Source organism: Egretta garzetta, unplaced genomic scaffold (genome assembly GCF_000687185.1).
Source record: "Egretta garzetta isolate BGI_Z169 unplaced genomic scaffold, ASM68718v1 scaffold149, whole genome shotgun sequence".
In the NCBI taxonomy this organism is placed as follows: domain Eukaryota; kingdom Metazoa; phylum Chordata; class Aves; order Pelecaniformes; family Ardeidae; genus Egretta; species Egretta garzetta.
The window spans coordinates 2,221,784-2,237,845 of NW_009269998.1; the positions used below are offsets into that span (position 1 = coordinate 2,221,784).

Below are 16,062 nucleotides of genomic sequence, written 5' to 3' on the forward strand. Positions count from 1 at the left end.
TCTTGGCTATTTATGTCATAATACAGATATAGCACAGATTTCTTCCCTATTGCTTTTCCTAGAATGACCTCTTCCAGCTGAAATTTTGGGGTAGGAGGGTACAGCAATTCTACCACAACTATCTAGCATGGATAACTTCTTAGACATGAATGGTTGCATGCTAGTGGTGTTATTAATAACTGAAGATGACTTCATCTTTGTGGTGGTCAAGCATAACTTGGGTGTAACAAGTGTACAAAAACTGTGACAAATACTTTTAACTAGATGGATCCTGAAAGCACTGGTTTTTGAACCCTAGTGTTACCAAGTTCTAATTATATTGTATTTTAATAGGTGGGCAAATGGTTGAAGGCCATGTTTGTCTACCTAAAGAGAATTCCACGTTACCTCATCCCATGTTACTTTGATGCCATATTAGTGGGTGCGTACACAACGCTTCTGGATGTGGGATGGCATCAGATGTCTAGGTATGCTTGGCATATCAGAGCTATAGAGGTATCTGTATATATTTGTACCTTTTAAGTTTTATCTGCTGGAGAATGTAATTTAAATATTTTTATATTCCTCCAATGTAAAAGGGTGAAATCGGTGGCGAATATCAAATCCAGTGGTGGTTTGGAAGGTTGAGGGTTCAGATGTCTCTCCAGGGTTTGAGTTTATAACTGCTGTGGGCATTGTGCAGTCGGATGAGGAGACCTTAAGACAGCATTTCTTTGCCAGGCTTCGGAAACTTTTTTTTGCTATAATTTCAGAATAACTGCAATGATTCCTTGAAGTTCAGAGCAAAAAAGAAAATACCAGATTGTACTTGATGCTGTGTTCAACATTCCTTCTGTAACACAGCTAAATATCCTTCATTATCTGTGCATTTTGCTTAGTTCTTGAAATACCTATTTAATCTTCAGTGTCTGCTTCTCCTTTCTTTCTTGGAAAGGGAAGGAAGATTGATCTAATGAAGGCTTTATTCTAGCTATGAACATTCTGAACAAATCAGTAGTATTCTGTAAATATACAGATGTTAGAATGGGCACAGAATTTGGTAAGGCTGTGAAATCATAGGAAGCATATATTTATGAAAAAATGCTTGGAGGTGATCTAGTCAGGAATGCAGGTTGCATTATTTTAGACAACATGTTAACTGATTTATTGACTTAGTGTTTTATATGTATGAATATATTTGTATAAATACATACTTTATAATACAATATAATATAAATACTTCAAAAATACTGACTAGATGTGATGAACTTTTGTTCACAGTAAAGTATCTTTTACCATATTTTTGTGGTCTTAGGTCTGTATGTAGGCATCAAGTAAACCAAACCTTTTTTTTTTTTTTTTTTTTTGACAGAAACATTCCCATTGGCATTAATAAATTAAAATTTAAGGCTAACATTGGGCAACCATTTTGGGGGAAAAAAGCAATTTACAAATTAAAGCTTATGTACAAAATTAGTTAATGCAAAATACTAATATTAACTCATTATTATTTTATTATGCATAATAATGTTCTGTAAATGAAAAAGGGTACATTTTATAGACTGCTATTGCTGAATGTGAAGTTCTCTTAATTTAATTCTGTTGAATTACAGCTTTGTGCAGAATGGATCAACATTTGTAAAACACCTTTCCTTGGGTTCAGTCCAGATGTGCGGGATAGGAAAATACTCTTGTCTGCCAGATCTGTCTCCTTCCTTACATGATGTTCCCTATAGGCTGAATGAGATCACAAATGAGAAAGAACAGTGTTGTGTTTCCTTGGCAGCTGGTAAGTGAGGACAACGTTTAAAGGGGGGGGGGGGGAAGTTGTCTTCCAAAATAGTTAAACTGGTTTTAGTAACTATATTAAAATTGTCTCCATTGTGCTTGGGGGTCCATATGTCAGCAACCAGGTATAAAACATAGGTAGCAGTTTTCTTCACCTCCCCTATGTTTTAATTTGTGTTTAACATTTTTGCCTTTATGAAAAATATGGGAGTTTTGTCTAGCAGTGCTACTTGGGGACAAGCATTTGGTTACTGCTCAGGGCAGGAGGGAGCTTAAACACTTTATTTAGAGGCATTTTTAGCTATATCTGCTTTTATCGTATATGGAGATCCACAAGTACGTTCTCCTTCTTTCCAGAAGACTTGCTTGAGATAAACTAAACCCTATTATGCTAAGTATATTTATTTCTTGTAAACATGAATTTAGGAACTGAATTATAATGGAGTACAAGGATGAATTTATTATTTACAGCTTCTCAGAAAAAGAAAGAACCATGAGCAGACCAGAAGAGTGCCTGATCTGAAACTGTCTCCAAAGGGCCAGAGCATAAATGCAGTCAGCAAATAGTGTTTATACCTCCGAATGTTCTGCCAGTGTCTGGCAGTCTTTGAATTGGGCACTTTCCTATGTTAGAAGTATTATCTTCAGTGTTTAGTGGCTTAGAATGAATTTGGTTTTGTTCTAAGTTGGCCCATTCCTCTTCTGAAACCATAGAAACTTTTAATGTCTACAGATTCTATGGCATGTGTCTCACTGGGGTCTTTGTTTCCTTCTTTTTGCCATCTGTCTTACTCTCATGGAATTTTACTGCTTTTAGTTTCTTGTTTTCGGTAACATTCCATTTGCCTCCTTTAGTGTTACCTAGAAGCACGGAGGCACAATGTTCCCTTAAATTGGTCATCAAGATTAATTATACTAAAGGGGTTGGTTTTAAATATTCCCTTTATGTATTCACTGGTAGTTGAGTCTGTGAAATTTTTAACACGTACATGGGTTGTCGTTCTCCAGTGCTGTTGCCATATACTATAAAATTGCAGAGGTGTGGAGGCCGTATTTGAGTATTAGCAAATACTTTGGAAAAGTAAGTGATAGAAGTTAATGCTGTTCTATCAAGCATGCACAAGAGATTGCTGTTTTGAAACTTTACAATATGGAAATTTCTGTTTGTTAGGTTGAAAAAGTTAATAAATGGAAGAGAAGACAAGGATGGACCTTACTGCTGTAATTATTATGCTTTATCAGTCAGAATAATCCTTACTGCAGGCATTATGACATGTAACTTTAAGATGTAGTTCTAGAAGCTGCTGGGAAAGAGAAGCAGGATTCCTTTTACAGTGGCTGAGAACAGTTTTGGGCTGAAAAAATTCATAGCTCTCAAGTCTTATCCCCTTTATGCTGCTGAGATGGCACAGCTCTCGTCCATAAAACTGCCAACAAAGCGTTATAAATACTGTCGTGGTTCTGGCTTTTTGTTTGTTAGTTTTCTTTCCACTTCTTTTTAATTAAAAAAGGTGGCACTTGGTTAGGTTGCAAAGTGATTTAAAAAAAATTTAAATGTGACTGTGTTATTGATGTGAGAAGTTCTGTTGCATGATCTTGAAATTCTAGAAGATAATTACTCTAAAATGAGGTTTTATTTCATTTTATCAAGAACTTGGTCTAGAATATTGTTTACTTTAAATATCTTAATTTAGGGAAAAAATGATAAATGTGAATATATTTTTTACTTCTGGTTATTTTATACATACACGTGTGCTTGGAGATTTCTGCCGTGTCAATAAATGAGATGAACAATGACATTTCTCTTTAGGTTTACCTCATTTTTCTTCTGGAATTTTTCGCTCTTGGGGAAGGGATACCTTTATTGCACTGAGAGGTCTAATGTTAGTTACTGGGCGCTATCTAGAAGCAAGGTAAGACTGACTTATACTTATTTCTTACTGGTTTTGCAGGTAGGTAGGAAAAAGGCATGCTCTCAAGCTGAGATGGCACGCAGGCTGTTAGGAACAGTTGATGTGCAGTATAAAACTTCAGTGGCCCTAGTCAGATTTGGGAGTTCTCTCTAAGTGGAATTAAAAATACTACTGAAATTATTCTCTTTTGCTTTCTTAGCACTGATGTGAAGCTGATGTTCTGTACAGATTGTGTCGTTTTACCCCTGTAACACTACTGTTGTCCTTAAACAAAGTGATTGTGTTTCACGTGTACTTGCGTAATAGTTGCTGAGCAATAATTTCAAAATTATTTATTTAAAAATTTGAAGTAGCAAGAGAATACTACTTTAATCAGAAAGGTATGGTTGCATGTCTATCGTGATTTTTTTTTGATTTTTTTTTTTTTTTTTTTAAAATCTAGTATTTGTCTACTAGTACTAGAAATCAGCTAATCGTAGATTCTTACAATCTGGTTTCTGTTTGTAAATGTTTGACCTGACAAATGAGCCAGATATAAGCCAGATCTAGTGGTTTGATATTTCCATTAATCTTTTAATTTGGGTGGAGCTTGCCACACGAGACAAGCAGAAAAATTTGTTGGTTTAAATTGGCCAAATGTACAACAGCATAAATACGTGCTAACTACTACCTTTCTCATGCAGTAAGATCTGCAGCCTACTAGTATGCCTATATTCCCTTTTAAAGCTAGTTGGAATCCACGTTTTCCGCAAGGTATGCGCAACAGTTCTCAGATGAAACTGCTCATAACCTCAGTTGCTGTCACCTCTCTGTATTTTAATAGGAAATTCCCATCTACTCCTGCCCTCTGCCCCCATTCCACCCCACCCATCAGAGTGGATACCAGGGTCATCCTAAACAACGTCAATAAAAACCTTCCCTGTGACCTCGGTGGGATTTAGGTTTAGGTTCTACATCACCACTACCTGTGAAAAAGCAAACTAGCTCTCCCACATTAGCAGATGCTGTATGCTTTGTACAAACTGATTTAAATGTATTCATGTTGGGGAACTTGTAGGGAATGGCTGGCTTTTTATTTAAAAGAAATTCATGCTCAGTGAAGTAACTTGTGGCTTTCAACAGCAGACTTTTGCCACCCGTCTTTAACATTCTGTTTGTCTCCTTCACTTACCTTGCTATTAAGGTAAACTTGCACGCTTTGTACTTAATACTTGGTCCAGTAATGGCCTTAAAAAGTAGCTTAGTCAAGACTGTGTTTTTCTTTTGTTCTAGAAACATCATTCTAGCTTTTGGTGGGACTTTAAGACATGGTCTCATTCCCAATCTGCTTGGCCAGGGGACACATGCCAGATACAACTGTCGTGATGCTGTATGGTGGTGGCTTCAGTGTATCCAGGACTACTGTAAAATTGTTCCAAACGGATTAGACATTCTCAGGTGTCCTGTTTCTAGGATGTACCCAAGAGATGACTCTTCTCCTCAGCCTGCAGGCACTATGGTAACGATCACTTCTGATTTAAGTATTTAATACAACTATACATTTTTAATGGAAGGATATAATTTTTCTAGCTATGAGAACATGTTGCTATCTGTTGTTTATGGTGAAATTTGATTATAGCAGAAGAATTCCATATTTTAGGCCCTTTTCACTACATTTGTATCACATGATTAGACAGGTGCAGGGGGTTGGGGGTGGAGAAAAAAAAATCCTTCAGCTTCTACATTTTTTCTCTGTTTTTGTCTTGAAAAAAATGTCTATGTTAAAAATTGTATACAGTGTATTGCCATTGATGAAGATGCTACTGAAAATGTTACATCACTTTCTTAAGGGTCATAAACTAGAGGCTAAGAATTGCTACTGTTTGCACATTAGATAGAGCCTTTCTACTCGTTCTTCATTTTGCCTTTCACATATCATCCAAACATGCAATCCATCTAGGATCAGCCACTTTATGAAGTAATACAGGAAGCAATGCAACGACACATGGAAGGCATCAATTTCCGAGAAAGGAATGCTGGTCCGCAGATAGATCAAAACATGAGAGATGAAGGTGATGTATATAGAACACTTGCTAGGCCATTCAAAAGATGATGGTTATATTTTGTATTTCTTTTCCTCTAGCTATTGAGAATACTTTCGAAAAATTAATTATGTTTAATGCAACTAGAACTATATTACATTACATTTAATACTTAAGAAGTTCCTAACTTTATTATCGGTAACTGTTTATATGTCATGGTGCGAGTTAACTTTAAATAGAAGTTCACTTTACAAGTACAGTTGCCTTCAGAGTTCCACCTCGGATCTTTTGTTTGGAGGTTTTTGGTTTATTTAGGAGGTTTGGGCTGGGACACGGGGGGCAGCTGGGGTCTTGTTTTGTTCAAAGAATAGACTTCACACATGATATTCTTGCTTGGCAGGTTTTAACGTAACTGCAGGTGTTGACCGTGAAACTGGCTTTGTCTTTGGAGGGAACCGCTTCAATTGTGGCACTTGGATGGATAAAATGGGAGAGAGCGACAGAGCTCGCAACAGAGGAATTCCTGCTACGCCAAGGTACAAAATCCAGGCTTTTACAGGGGATTTTTAAATTTTTTTAAACAGAAATTCTTCTGCAGAACTACTATGCCTTCCACTAAGACATCTGGGAGGCGGTCTCTCAAATGTTCTAAATGTTTCTGCCTACTAAAATGTTAGTGGTAATTTTTTTTTTTTTCTTATTTGAAGAAAAAATTGTGGTTTTTAGCAGGTGAAGCCCTCAGTTTCTGGCATGGTCTTAACTCCATGCAGAATCAACTTTTGAATTCGAGTCGTAAAATGTAATTTAAGAAAAACTGTATACTTGCAGTACTAGCAGTACTTTGTTATTTAGACTTATTAAAGGTGTTACCTATTGATAATCGTTGTGTTGTTTGAATACTTCGATTTAGAATTCAAAAATACCTATGTCATCTAAGTTTTTAAAGTTGAGATTAAACATTTTTAAAAATAAGTGTTTTGCTCTGTGCTAGCAAACTGCTGCAGGCATCCTTGCTTGAGTTTAGTACAGCAGCAGTTTCAAATTGATTGCCATCTGTGGGTGAGAACTGAAGGAAAACATTACCTTGCTTGAGAAGTCAGGCATTTCAGTTGGGAACCGAGAGAGGTTGAGGTACCTGCCCTAAAGAGGCTAAATTGGTGATGCTGGAGAAAAATTTTACATCAAGCAGGCGGTAGAACTCAATATCATATGTGAAACTTACGGATATGATGACCATCTGAATATCACCTGAAAAAAGAAGCAAGCCCAAAAAGTGTGTTTAGCACTTACGTTAATGCTCCGCTTTTGGCTTGAGTAATCTATTATGGCAGAAATACTACTTCAGTTACCAAAGTGCATGTGCAGATGAGAACCTCTGTGTTAAACACAGTTTTAACATCAGAGGATCAAGCTGTTTGAGGCTGATCCTTTTTTCACGTTCTTAATCACTAGTATAAAATTATCTTAAGTCTGCGCAAATTAGCTGTGTATGATAATACCACTTTAAATTTGTCTGTTGTACAGAAAAAAAGTATCTGTTAGCTCATTCCCTGACTCTCGGCTGATAGAAAACTTCACCCATTTTCCACCCTTTCCTCTGTTGTTCCTTCACCAGTTGGGACCCTACTGATCTAAATAAAAGTAAATTGGCACAGTCTGCTTACACTGATAGTTTCTTATCTTATTCTTGGCCCTTCATGAAACTCAGAAGTACCCTATGAAACTGAGGATGCCTAAAAGTGGCAGATAAGCTTCAGCGTAGAGGAAGTTAAGATACACATCTAGGGGAAAATAGTCTAAACCCCATGCCTACGCAGCTCAGGGAACTGAGCTACAACACAGGAAGGAAATCTCAGTCATCGGTAGCTTTCTGAAATCCTATCTTGGCATACAGCAGCAAAGATAATAAGAAATAATAATGCTGCCTGTAATCAGTAAAGGTTTTTAGAACAAGGCAGAGGACACCATTCTGCCTCTTTGTGAAACCTCGCACCTGCAAGATGCACTCATATTTTGAGTGTTACACGTAGTGCTGGTCTCAAGAAGGACATGGTAAAGGCTGGTACGGAGAAGGGCAGCTAAAACTCAAAAGGATGGCCTTGCACGGAGACACTGGGATGTCTAAGGACTCTTCATTTTCAGGAGAATATGGGTGAGAGGTATGACTGATGTTTAGAAAATCTTGAGAGTAGTGATGATGGAGCTGTTACTCACAAAACACTGCAATACTGTAGAACTTTGGGATGCTTATATAAGAGAAACATGGGAATAGTAGGAGAATAGGGAAAAATAAAGTGTCTAAATAAGATACTTGCAGATTTCTTTTTTCAGTTACTTGTTGAACTTTAATAGCCTTCTTAAAGTAATTATTGGGATTTTTTTAATCATTATTATTTTAGAGATGGCTCTGCTGTGGAAATTGTTGGCCTGTGCAAGTCGGCTGTTCGCTGGTTGCTGGATTTATCTGGGAAAAATGTGTTTCCATTCCGTGGAGTCACTGTAAAAAGACATGGTAAGAAAAGGCACATCTCGTCTCATAATTGTATTACTCAAGTATAAAAATAAACGATGAAATGGTGACCATATAGCATCAGGGATGATTACCAAACTACACAAGAAGTTTTAGAGGGAAAAGGGGGAAAACTTGGGAAAGTATTTTGTGTGATTAAAATCTTTTGTTACTACAAAAATTTATTCAATATTTCAAACATTGTATTCCATGTATTAAGGTGTGGATTACAAAGGCATTTTGGAGCCTAAGTACCATTTCTCAGAATGGATATGATAGGATTATTATGTGTTACAATGATACACATCATTCATTGCAGGAACGCTAAGTAAAATGACACGAGACACTTCTTTTTTTTCTTCAATATTCACAACACAGAAAACCACTTTTTGTGAATATTTAGGTAAATATCTGTAGGGGTCCCTGCCGTTTCAGAGGGATACTGCTGCGGTTACAAAGTTACTTCACTTTGAGCTTACCCAGCCCAAGTGAATGCACCTGACCTGTAAAGCCTTTATACTCTTCAGTAAAGGATAATATTGGAAAGCAATTAATTTAATGATCCTTATAATCTATTTTAGAAAATGTGAACGTAAGTTGTTTTGGTTGGGTTTTTTTTTTTTCTGTCTTTCCCAGACAGTACAGATTCTTAGGTCATGAACTTACCTGTCACTTCAGGACTTCTTAAAATCTATGGCTAGAGTAAGACCCTTCAGAATTCAGTGCACAGCAATATTATAATCCGTAGATGTAGAAATAATATTTATAGGTCTTACCTTTTTTGTTCCAGAGTCATAAGCAACTTTTTTAGAGTCAATTTGATGTGTGTATACTCCCTTCTCTTGTTAATGTCATGTAACTGAGTTTAAATTCCATTCATCTACTGCTGAATCTATTTCAAAAGCAGCCTTAATTCCTATTCATGATTTATGCCTTGTTTCTTAATAGGCTTAGTGTTAGAGCTTCTAGGCTTTTTATTCTTCTGGCAATACCGTGTTTCAATTTTGGTAGTATTGTCCTTTTTGCTGTATTCCAGTTGTAGTTTAAGAAAAACAGGTGATACTCCTGTACTCACCCAACCTAAGACTAATGTACAGTTCTTTACTATTTTTGTTTCTTTCCCAAGAGCATTGCTTATTTAAGATGCATGCATGTCTAGTCAGGAAGATATCCCTAGCACAATTCTGCTAACTAAAACCTGACGTTTTTCTGGTCTCACTTGAAGTTTTAGCGAGCCGTTCCTGTGAACGGTAGAATTGGCCTAAGCATGGGGAATCACCAGCTGGAGAGAGGTGATCCTAGGTCTGCTCGTGTTATGTTAAGTGTCGGGAATTCAGGAAGAGAAAGCTTTTTAAAGTGACACTTATCCTAATGTTTTGAAGTCTCAAAAATAGCAAGAGTATGTATACCAAGTACTGTAAAAGAGTTGACATGTTACCATGCTGAGATGTTAATTATATGTTTTAAACTTAATTAAATATTTACTATAGATCACAGTGCCTCATACTGTGTGCTCCTACCTAACTCAAGTTAGAAAATGTTGTGTAAAATAAGTTGTGCATGCCTTGGAGTTGGATCTGCAGAATAACTCAATTTCTAGATAATAACTTTTTGCAGTGCTACTATGGCCTTTATTGTGTTAGGAGTATTTTAAGTAAAACTTCAATAAGCAAAACAGTAAAAATAGACATGAGCATACTTCTGGTGTTAGCACTGCAGCTGTTTTCAGAAAATAAAACCTGTGTGTAACACCTTGCAGGAAAGGAGGAGACTATCACATACGAAGAGTGGAACAGAAAAATTCAAGGACACTTTGAAAAGCTGTTCTTTGTCTCTGAGAACCCAGCAGATCCTAATGAGAAACATCCAAATCTCGTTCACAAACGTGGAATTTATAAGGACAGCTATGGAGCTTCAAGTCCATGGTGTGATTACCAGCTCAGGCCAAATTTTACAATAGCAATGGTTGTGGTAAGTGAGGGGTTGGGGGGAAGCGTTTGCACTTAATTTTCTTTATTTGCATTGTATGGTTCACCTCCATGGTATTGTATCAGGAACATACATTGCTTAGAATAACTTCTTGAAAGCTTTTCTTTTCTATGTTTTTACTACTGGTTCGTCTTGAAGTATCTCCTAAAAAATACATCCTTGACAGGACTTAACTAAATGAAACTGCTGTGCAGTGCATAGCTAGGATAAATTTGCAGTGTTCACTGTATTCAGAATGTCTTTTAAGGTTAGGTCTGGGAGGCCACTTTTCCTGTCAAATTAGCTAAAAAGTATGGGTTGTTTGTTGTCTTTATCGGGCTCATAAAGAGTTTCAGTAACAATTCTTGGCAAGTGCTTTTAAAATAAAAATAAAATTAAGAAAAAAAAGCACTGGGTGGCTTCTGTCCTCTTCCTTACTCTGACTTGTAGGTTACAGAAGTTGATTCAGTAATGCAAAACTTGGGCTTTTTGTGGTCTTCTACGTTTGTATACGCAGTCTTACGTGTGTACATGCGCAGTGTTTACTCATTAAATCTTTATTATTTTATTAGGCACCTGAGTTGTTTGCACCTGAGAGAGCTTGGAAAGCTCTGCAGATAGCAGAGGAAAAACTGCTTGGTCCATTAGGCATGAAAACCTTAGACCCAGAGTAAGTATAGTAGCAATGAGAATAAGTGTTAATTACAAAACATGACAGTGGGTGTAGTATTTCATTAAAATCCTTGTATATACCTGTGAAATAAGGCTGCAATAAATACTTCCAGAACAATTATTTTGCTCTTCTAAAAGTCCGTGCAGTTGACTTTATTGATGTAGACAATCACCAGGTGGTTTTGGATGCCACACAGTAAGCAAGTCAAATTTGGTATCATAAAAGAAGCTGAATTTGCATCTTCATACATACATACATATGATACAGTGCACAGCACTACAGTTTGAGAAAAAGCATAAGGGCAACACTGTGAATTCAAGTCATTCCAAGACTTTAACCGTTTTCCTACTCGTTTAAACTGTATTTGGAATTCCATTGCCATGTAAAATACAGGACCTGGTGGAAACCTCCCTAACTTAACCATTGTTACATGTAAATGCCTTGACAAATTTTTGGTTCATTTCTGCTTTACATTTTTATGCATCATTTTTGGTAAGGCTTTGTTTGCATAATATTTTTTTTTTTCTTTCTTGCAGTGATATGGTTTATTGTGGAGTATATGATAATGCTCTTGACAATGACAACTATAATGTAGCCAGAGGTTTTAATTATCACCAAGGACCTGTAAGAGCCAGTTTCTTCAATTTTAGAAAAAGTGCTGTCACCTTTTCAAACTGACAGTAATAATAATAATCTTTTCATTCTTTGCTTAGGAATGGCTGTGGCCAATTGGATACTTTCTTCGTGCCAAATTGTACTTCTCAAAGTTGATTGGTCCAGAGATATATGCAAAAACTGTAGTTATGATTAAGAATGTTCTGTCTCGCCACTATGTTCACCTTGAAAGGTAAGACAACAAGTAACGCAGGTTCAAAATGCTCATTCAAGCTCGTGGTAGCCAAAAACCTGAAAACTGAAGTAGATTTCAGTTATTAAAGAACATACTGTGTCTGTAGGACAACAGCCCACTAGTCATGGTTTTCCGTTTCCTACTACGATAATCTTGTAAAAGGTTTTAAAATTAAATGTTCTTTTAATTTCAGTGCATAAGCTAACAATACTCATTTGTTTTTTCTTTTATCAGATCATCCTGGAAAGGGCTTCCAGAACTGACCAATGAAAATGGCCAGTATTGCCCTTTTAGCTGTGAAACTCAGGCCTGGTCGATTGGCGTTATCCTTGAAATCCTTTATGACTTGTAAAAGTTCATTTTGATTGATTTGATGAAACTTCTGTGGTCTTATTATTGGGCATAAATGAACACTTGGCTTATACTGCAAGGGAAATGTCCTGTTCTGCACAATCACTTAAGCTGTGTCCCGACTTTCAAAGATGCTGAGCGCCAGCAGCTCCTATGCCCTATAACTGCGTGGGGCTTGGCTTGTTTTTTTGAAAATCAGGCCATGACAATAAAACAAAACTGCAGTGCACACTTGATGCAGAAACTTTTAGTAAGGAGCAATTTTAAGAATATGCACAAACTTAATTTTAAGAAGCTTTGGTTTTTTTAGATTTTTTCAAATCAAAATCTTAATGTAACAGTGAGGTGGCTCTTCCCTGAGCTAAAAATAAGTAGCACAGATCACGTGTCTCTTAAAGAGTAAATGGATGTTTTGCAAATGCATGCTTAAAGGAGAGTAGACTAACCTATAGCTTTGAGTTTGGTATGCTTTGTGCTATAGCACCACACATTAATGAAGGCATAATATGTTGTCTCTCTGAACTGTACTATGGGGAATTTTTTTGTGTGTGTTCAGCGGAACACTCCATTAAGCAACCACAGAAATAAAGTTTACGAATACTGTAATAAACCAACCTTTCAAGTTCTATATAAAATTTTCAAAAACTTTAAACTACTTTGAGAGTTAACGCCAGCAATAATGAAGTAATATCCTATGCTAATCCATATTTAAATGTATTTAAATACTGTGGGCCACGCAGCAAATCTATTTCTTCATTTCAATCTTTTTCCACCATGAGGGATTCACAAGTACCATGTGCATACAGTGCATAGCCTGTATCTTAGGGGAGGCCAAAGATACAGAAGTCAGTGTGCTTGACTGCTTAATTAAATGAATTTATTGAAGAGGTATGGTCACCTCAGCCCTTGATTCTTAGGAAAATCCTAGCTCTACTGAAGCAGGTGGAAACACTTAACGTCAGTGGGAAGAGATACTAGCCCACCACCAGAGAAGAGAGGATAAGGTTTCTAGGCCTTTTGAAATGACACCACTAAGAATAAGTATGCTACCTCTATGTGTTGTTCTTTGGGAACAGCATCCAGTGAACACAATGCAAAACACATTGTATGTTCTTTCATATTTGGATGCCTGCATGCCCTTATAGAGTTCAGTTTAGCGTTCCCAAACCGAAACATGGTTGGCAGAAGTGCAGTTGGTAATTCTCAACTCTCTAATTCATGTGTCTTTTCCATCTTGATGCAATAAACAGGCAGAGAGTGAGGCTGACTCCCACATCACAAGGGGGGGAAAGCAAAACTGATACTGCATTTCTTAATGTTAGACAACATATGCTGAAAAAATTATACACGGGATGTAATTACAATGTACTAATAACACGTAGGTCAAGATTTTATTATATCTGTATTTTAAAGCTTCCGTACCCTGTCTAAAGAACAGTGAAAGCGTGCTGTCTTTTTCAAGGAGATGTGTTAGATAGATGCATTTACAGGCAAGTTAATAGGCTGCAGGCGGATGAATTGTAAGAAGTGGCTATATTCACACTCTTTATTGGAAAGGTTAATAAGTACTTGACCTCCCTTGCTGAAGCGTTCGGTACTTACAAGCTATGATTAGGGAAGGTCTATATTGTACCTCAACTTTTGAGCAGCTGCAGTACATGGGTGGGGAAATGTTTATTTTCTGGACACAATGCATGAGAGATGTCATTTAATCAGAAACGTTACTGAAATGTCAGCCACAGATTACTTTTTTAATGTACAAGAGGCATATAAAGTATTTTTCATAACATACTGAACTTTCCAAAATTCTTGATGTGATATTGAGGTTTATGTCTTACTGTATCACTAGCTTTTTACTGTTTTCCTAGATAATTATTTCTTGTTTATTATTTCAAGGTATGTTTTCTAGCTGCTATGGTTTAGAAAGCAGGAGCACTATGGCAGAATAAATTGTTCTTACTTGATGAAAACATTTTAAAATTGGAAGTGCAGCTTAAGAGCTATGACTGTTGAAACAGATTTCCGCAAGGTTTCAAATTATATACATTGGCAATAACAGTGTTGGAAAAAGAAACGTGAAAAGTTATTCATCAAAATCTTCCTACATTATTATAGATGACTTTCCACTGTTTTGCAAACTGCACTGATGGAGACTGCATATTTGTCACTGCTAGTTTTTTTTTTTCTATTTCAGTAGTAACATCTTAAAGATAAATCACTGCTGTGTACACAAAAATATACATTATGGAACTTCTAAACATGCCCACTTACAATGTTGCTTCTGCACTGATTAGTTGAGCATAGTTTTAGTGACAGACTTTTTTTTTCAAAATAGGAAAAAAAATTATCATGTTGGTTGACTTTGCTGTTAAGTAGCAACAAAAGTAAGATTTGAGGTTATAACTGTTGGGGAGGGTGGTTTGTTGGGGTTTTTTTGGGGGGGTGGGTTTTTTTTTTTTTTTTTTTTTAAATCATAAAGCTACTCAACAGTTTGTCAAGCCAGAGAGTTTAAAATGAAGAGGGAAGAATAAAAATATACTGAAGTCATTATCCCCTAAAAATAGCCGACTTGCAGTTCAGGATCAGTCAAGGTTATTTTCATTCATTAGTATAATTTATATTAACACTCAAAAACTTGTAGTAATGCAAAGTTACAATCAGTACAATATGTTTGAGAAATAAACGAAAGAACTTAGTAAGAACTGTGAATCCTTTGTGTTCCAGTGGCTGTTCCTTGATCTACATGGTATCGAGACATGGTTTTTGTTGTGGTTTTTTTATTTTTTCCATCCTCCCAGTTGTAATTTTGACCGTTGCCAGTGTTCGTACCGCTAATTGCTCTTGGTTTACTCAGAGATTATTAACTTGAGAATTCAAGTAAAATAATGTATCATTCTCGCACTGCATGTTGTAATGTAAAATGGAAAGATGAGTTTTACATGTGTCTGTCTAGCACAGCAACAACTGATTTTAGAAAACGTCATTATTCATTTATTTCTGAAATGCACAAAATAAAATTCTTCAGACAGTGGACCTTTTTATGTGGTGGTTTGGAAAATGCTGAACATTAGAGATGATGCTACTCATTTGGTTGTTGGCGATTTTGCACACATCAGAGAGATCATGAGCTCCTCCAGTCAAATATTAATTAAAAAAAGTGCTAACAACAATAACTCATTAAAAAAAATACATAAAAATCTGGGCATAGGGCTCAAGTTTATGTTTGCGTTGGTCTGCTGTCTCAGCTGGGTTTGGGTGGGGTTGGGCTAGAAGAGCTCTGCATGTCCCTTCTGCTATAAATTTTTATATATTTATAGGTCATGATCTTGCAGATTCTCCAAGAGAATAGACCTAAGATATACTGATTAACAGCCATCCAAGTGATACTCAGTTATTAGTTAACTTTCTGTGCAAAATTTCGATCCCTATAGAGAAGGGATTTCACTTTCCAGATCTGCTTTGTAAAATCAAAGTCTCACAGCACAGGTGACTGTGATAGAAGGTGTTTTGCAACTACCCCATTTCATTGCATGCTTTATAAAATTAGGATTTATCTAATCCCCTATTCAAGCATTTCCTTGAAGAAGGTAATTTCTATTGTTCTCTTGTATATAATACTTCAATTAAATATCCCATTGAAAAATTGTTAAGGAACTCTAGATAGGAGCGGTTCCCGAGTTGCAAGGAAGTGGGGGAGAGCTGGTAACCTCAGAGCTCCCAGCTCTGAAACCTCAAGGTACCTCAAGGAATAAATGGATGAAGTGTTAGTGGTGACTGGGCAGGTTTTGCTGAAAGCTCCTTTTGAGATTGCAGATAGCAATTTGGGAAACCTTTATGTCGGGAAAGCTGAGATTGCAGATAGCAATTTGGGAAACCTCTTTAAGTCAGGAAAGTTGAGATTGCAGATAGCAATTTGGGAAACCTCTTTAGTCAAGAAATGTGAGATCCACCCATGTTGTTGTAGGTCACCCTAGAGAGGCAGCTGATCTCATCGCCTGGGAAAGGGCTTC

The 16,062-nt window shown here is 36.6% G+C and overlaps 1 protein-coding gene across 2 annotated transcripts in view; it reads left to right on the forward strand.

Annotated features, from left to right (window-relative positions):
- Window positions 1-14,462, forward strand: part of AGL (amylo-alpha-1, 6-glucosidase, 4-alpha-glucanotransferase) — a 36,082-nt gene extending 21,620 nt beyond the window's left edge. For both annotated transcript variants that reach the window (XM_035902824.1, XM_035902823.1), the window contains exons 21-32: window positions 334-467; window positions 1,593-1,768; window positions 3,578-3,680; window positions 4,953-5,178; window positions 5,620-5,731; window positions 6,102-6,237; window positions 8,101-8,213; window positions 9,970-10,181; window positions 10,751-10,848; window positions 11,388-11,475; window positions 11,565-11,698; window positions 11,936-14,462. In XM_035902824.1, coding sequence (XP_035758717.1) covers window positions 334-467; window positions 1,593-1,768; window positions 3,578-3,680; window positions 4,953-5,178; window positions 5,620-5,731; window positions 6,102-6,237; window positions 8,101-8,213; window positions 9,970-10,181; window positions 10,751-10,848; window positions 11,388-11,475; window positions 11,565-11,698; window positions 11,936-12,053 — 1,650 coding nt within the window. In that variant the 3' untranslated portion in view covers window positions 12,054-14,462. The remainder of the gene's footprint in view (window positions 1-333; window positions 468-1,592; window positions 1,769-3,577; window positions 3,681-4,952; window positions 5,179-5,619; window positions 5,732-6,101; window positions 6,238-8,100; window positions 8,214-9,969; window positions 10,182-10,750; window positions 10,849-11,387; window positions 11,476-11,564; window positions 11,699-11,935) is intronic.
- The last annotated feature ends 1,600 nt before the right edge of the window (window positions 14,463-16,062 follow it).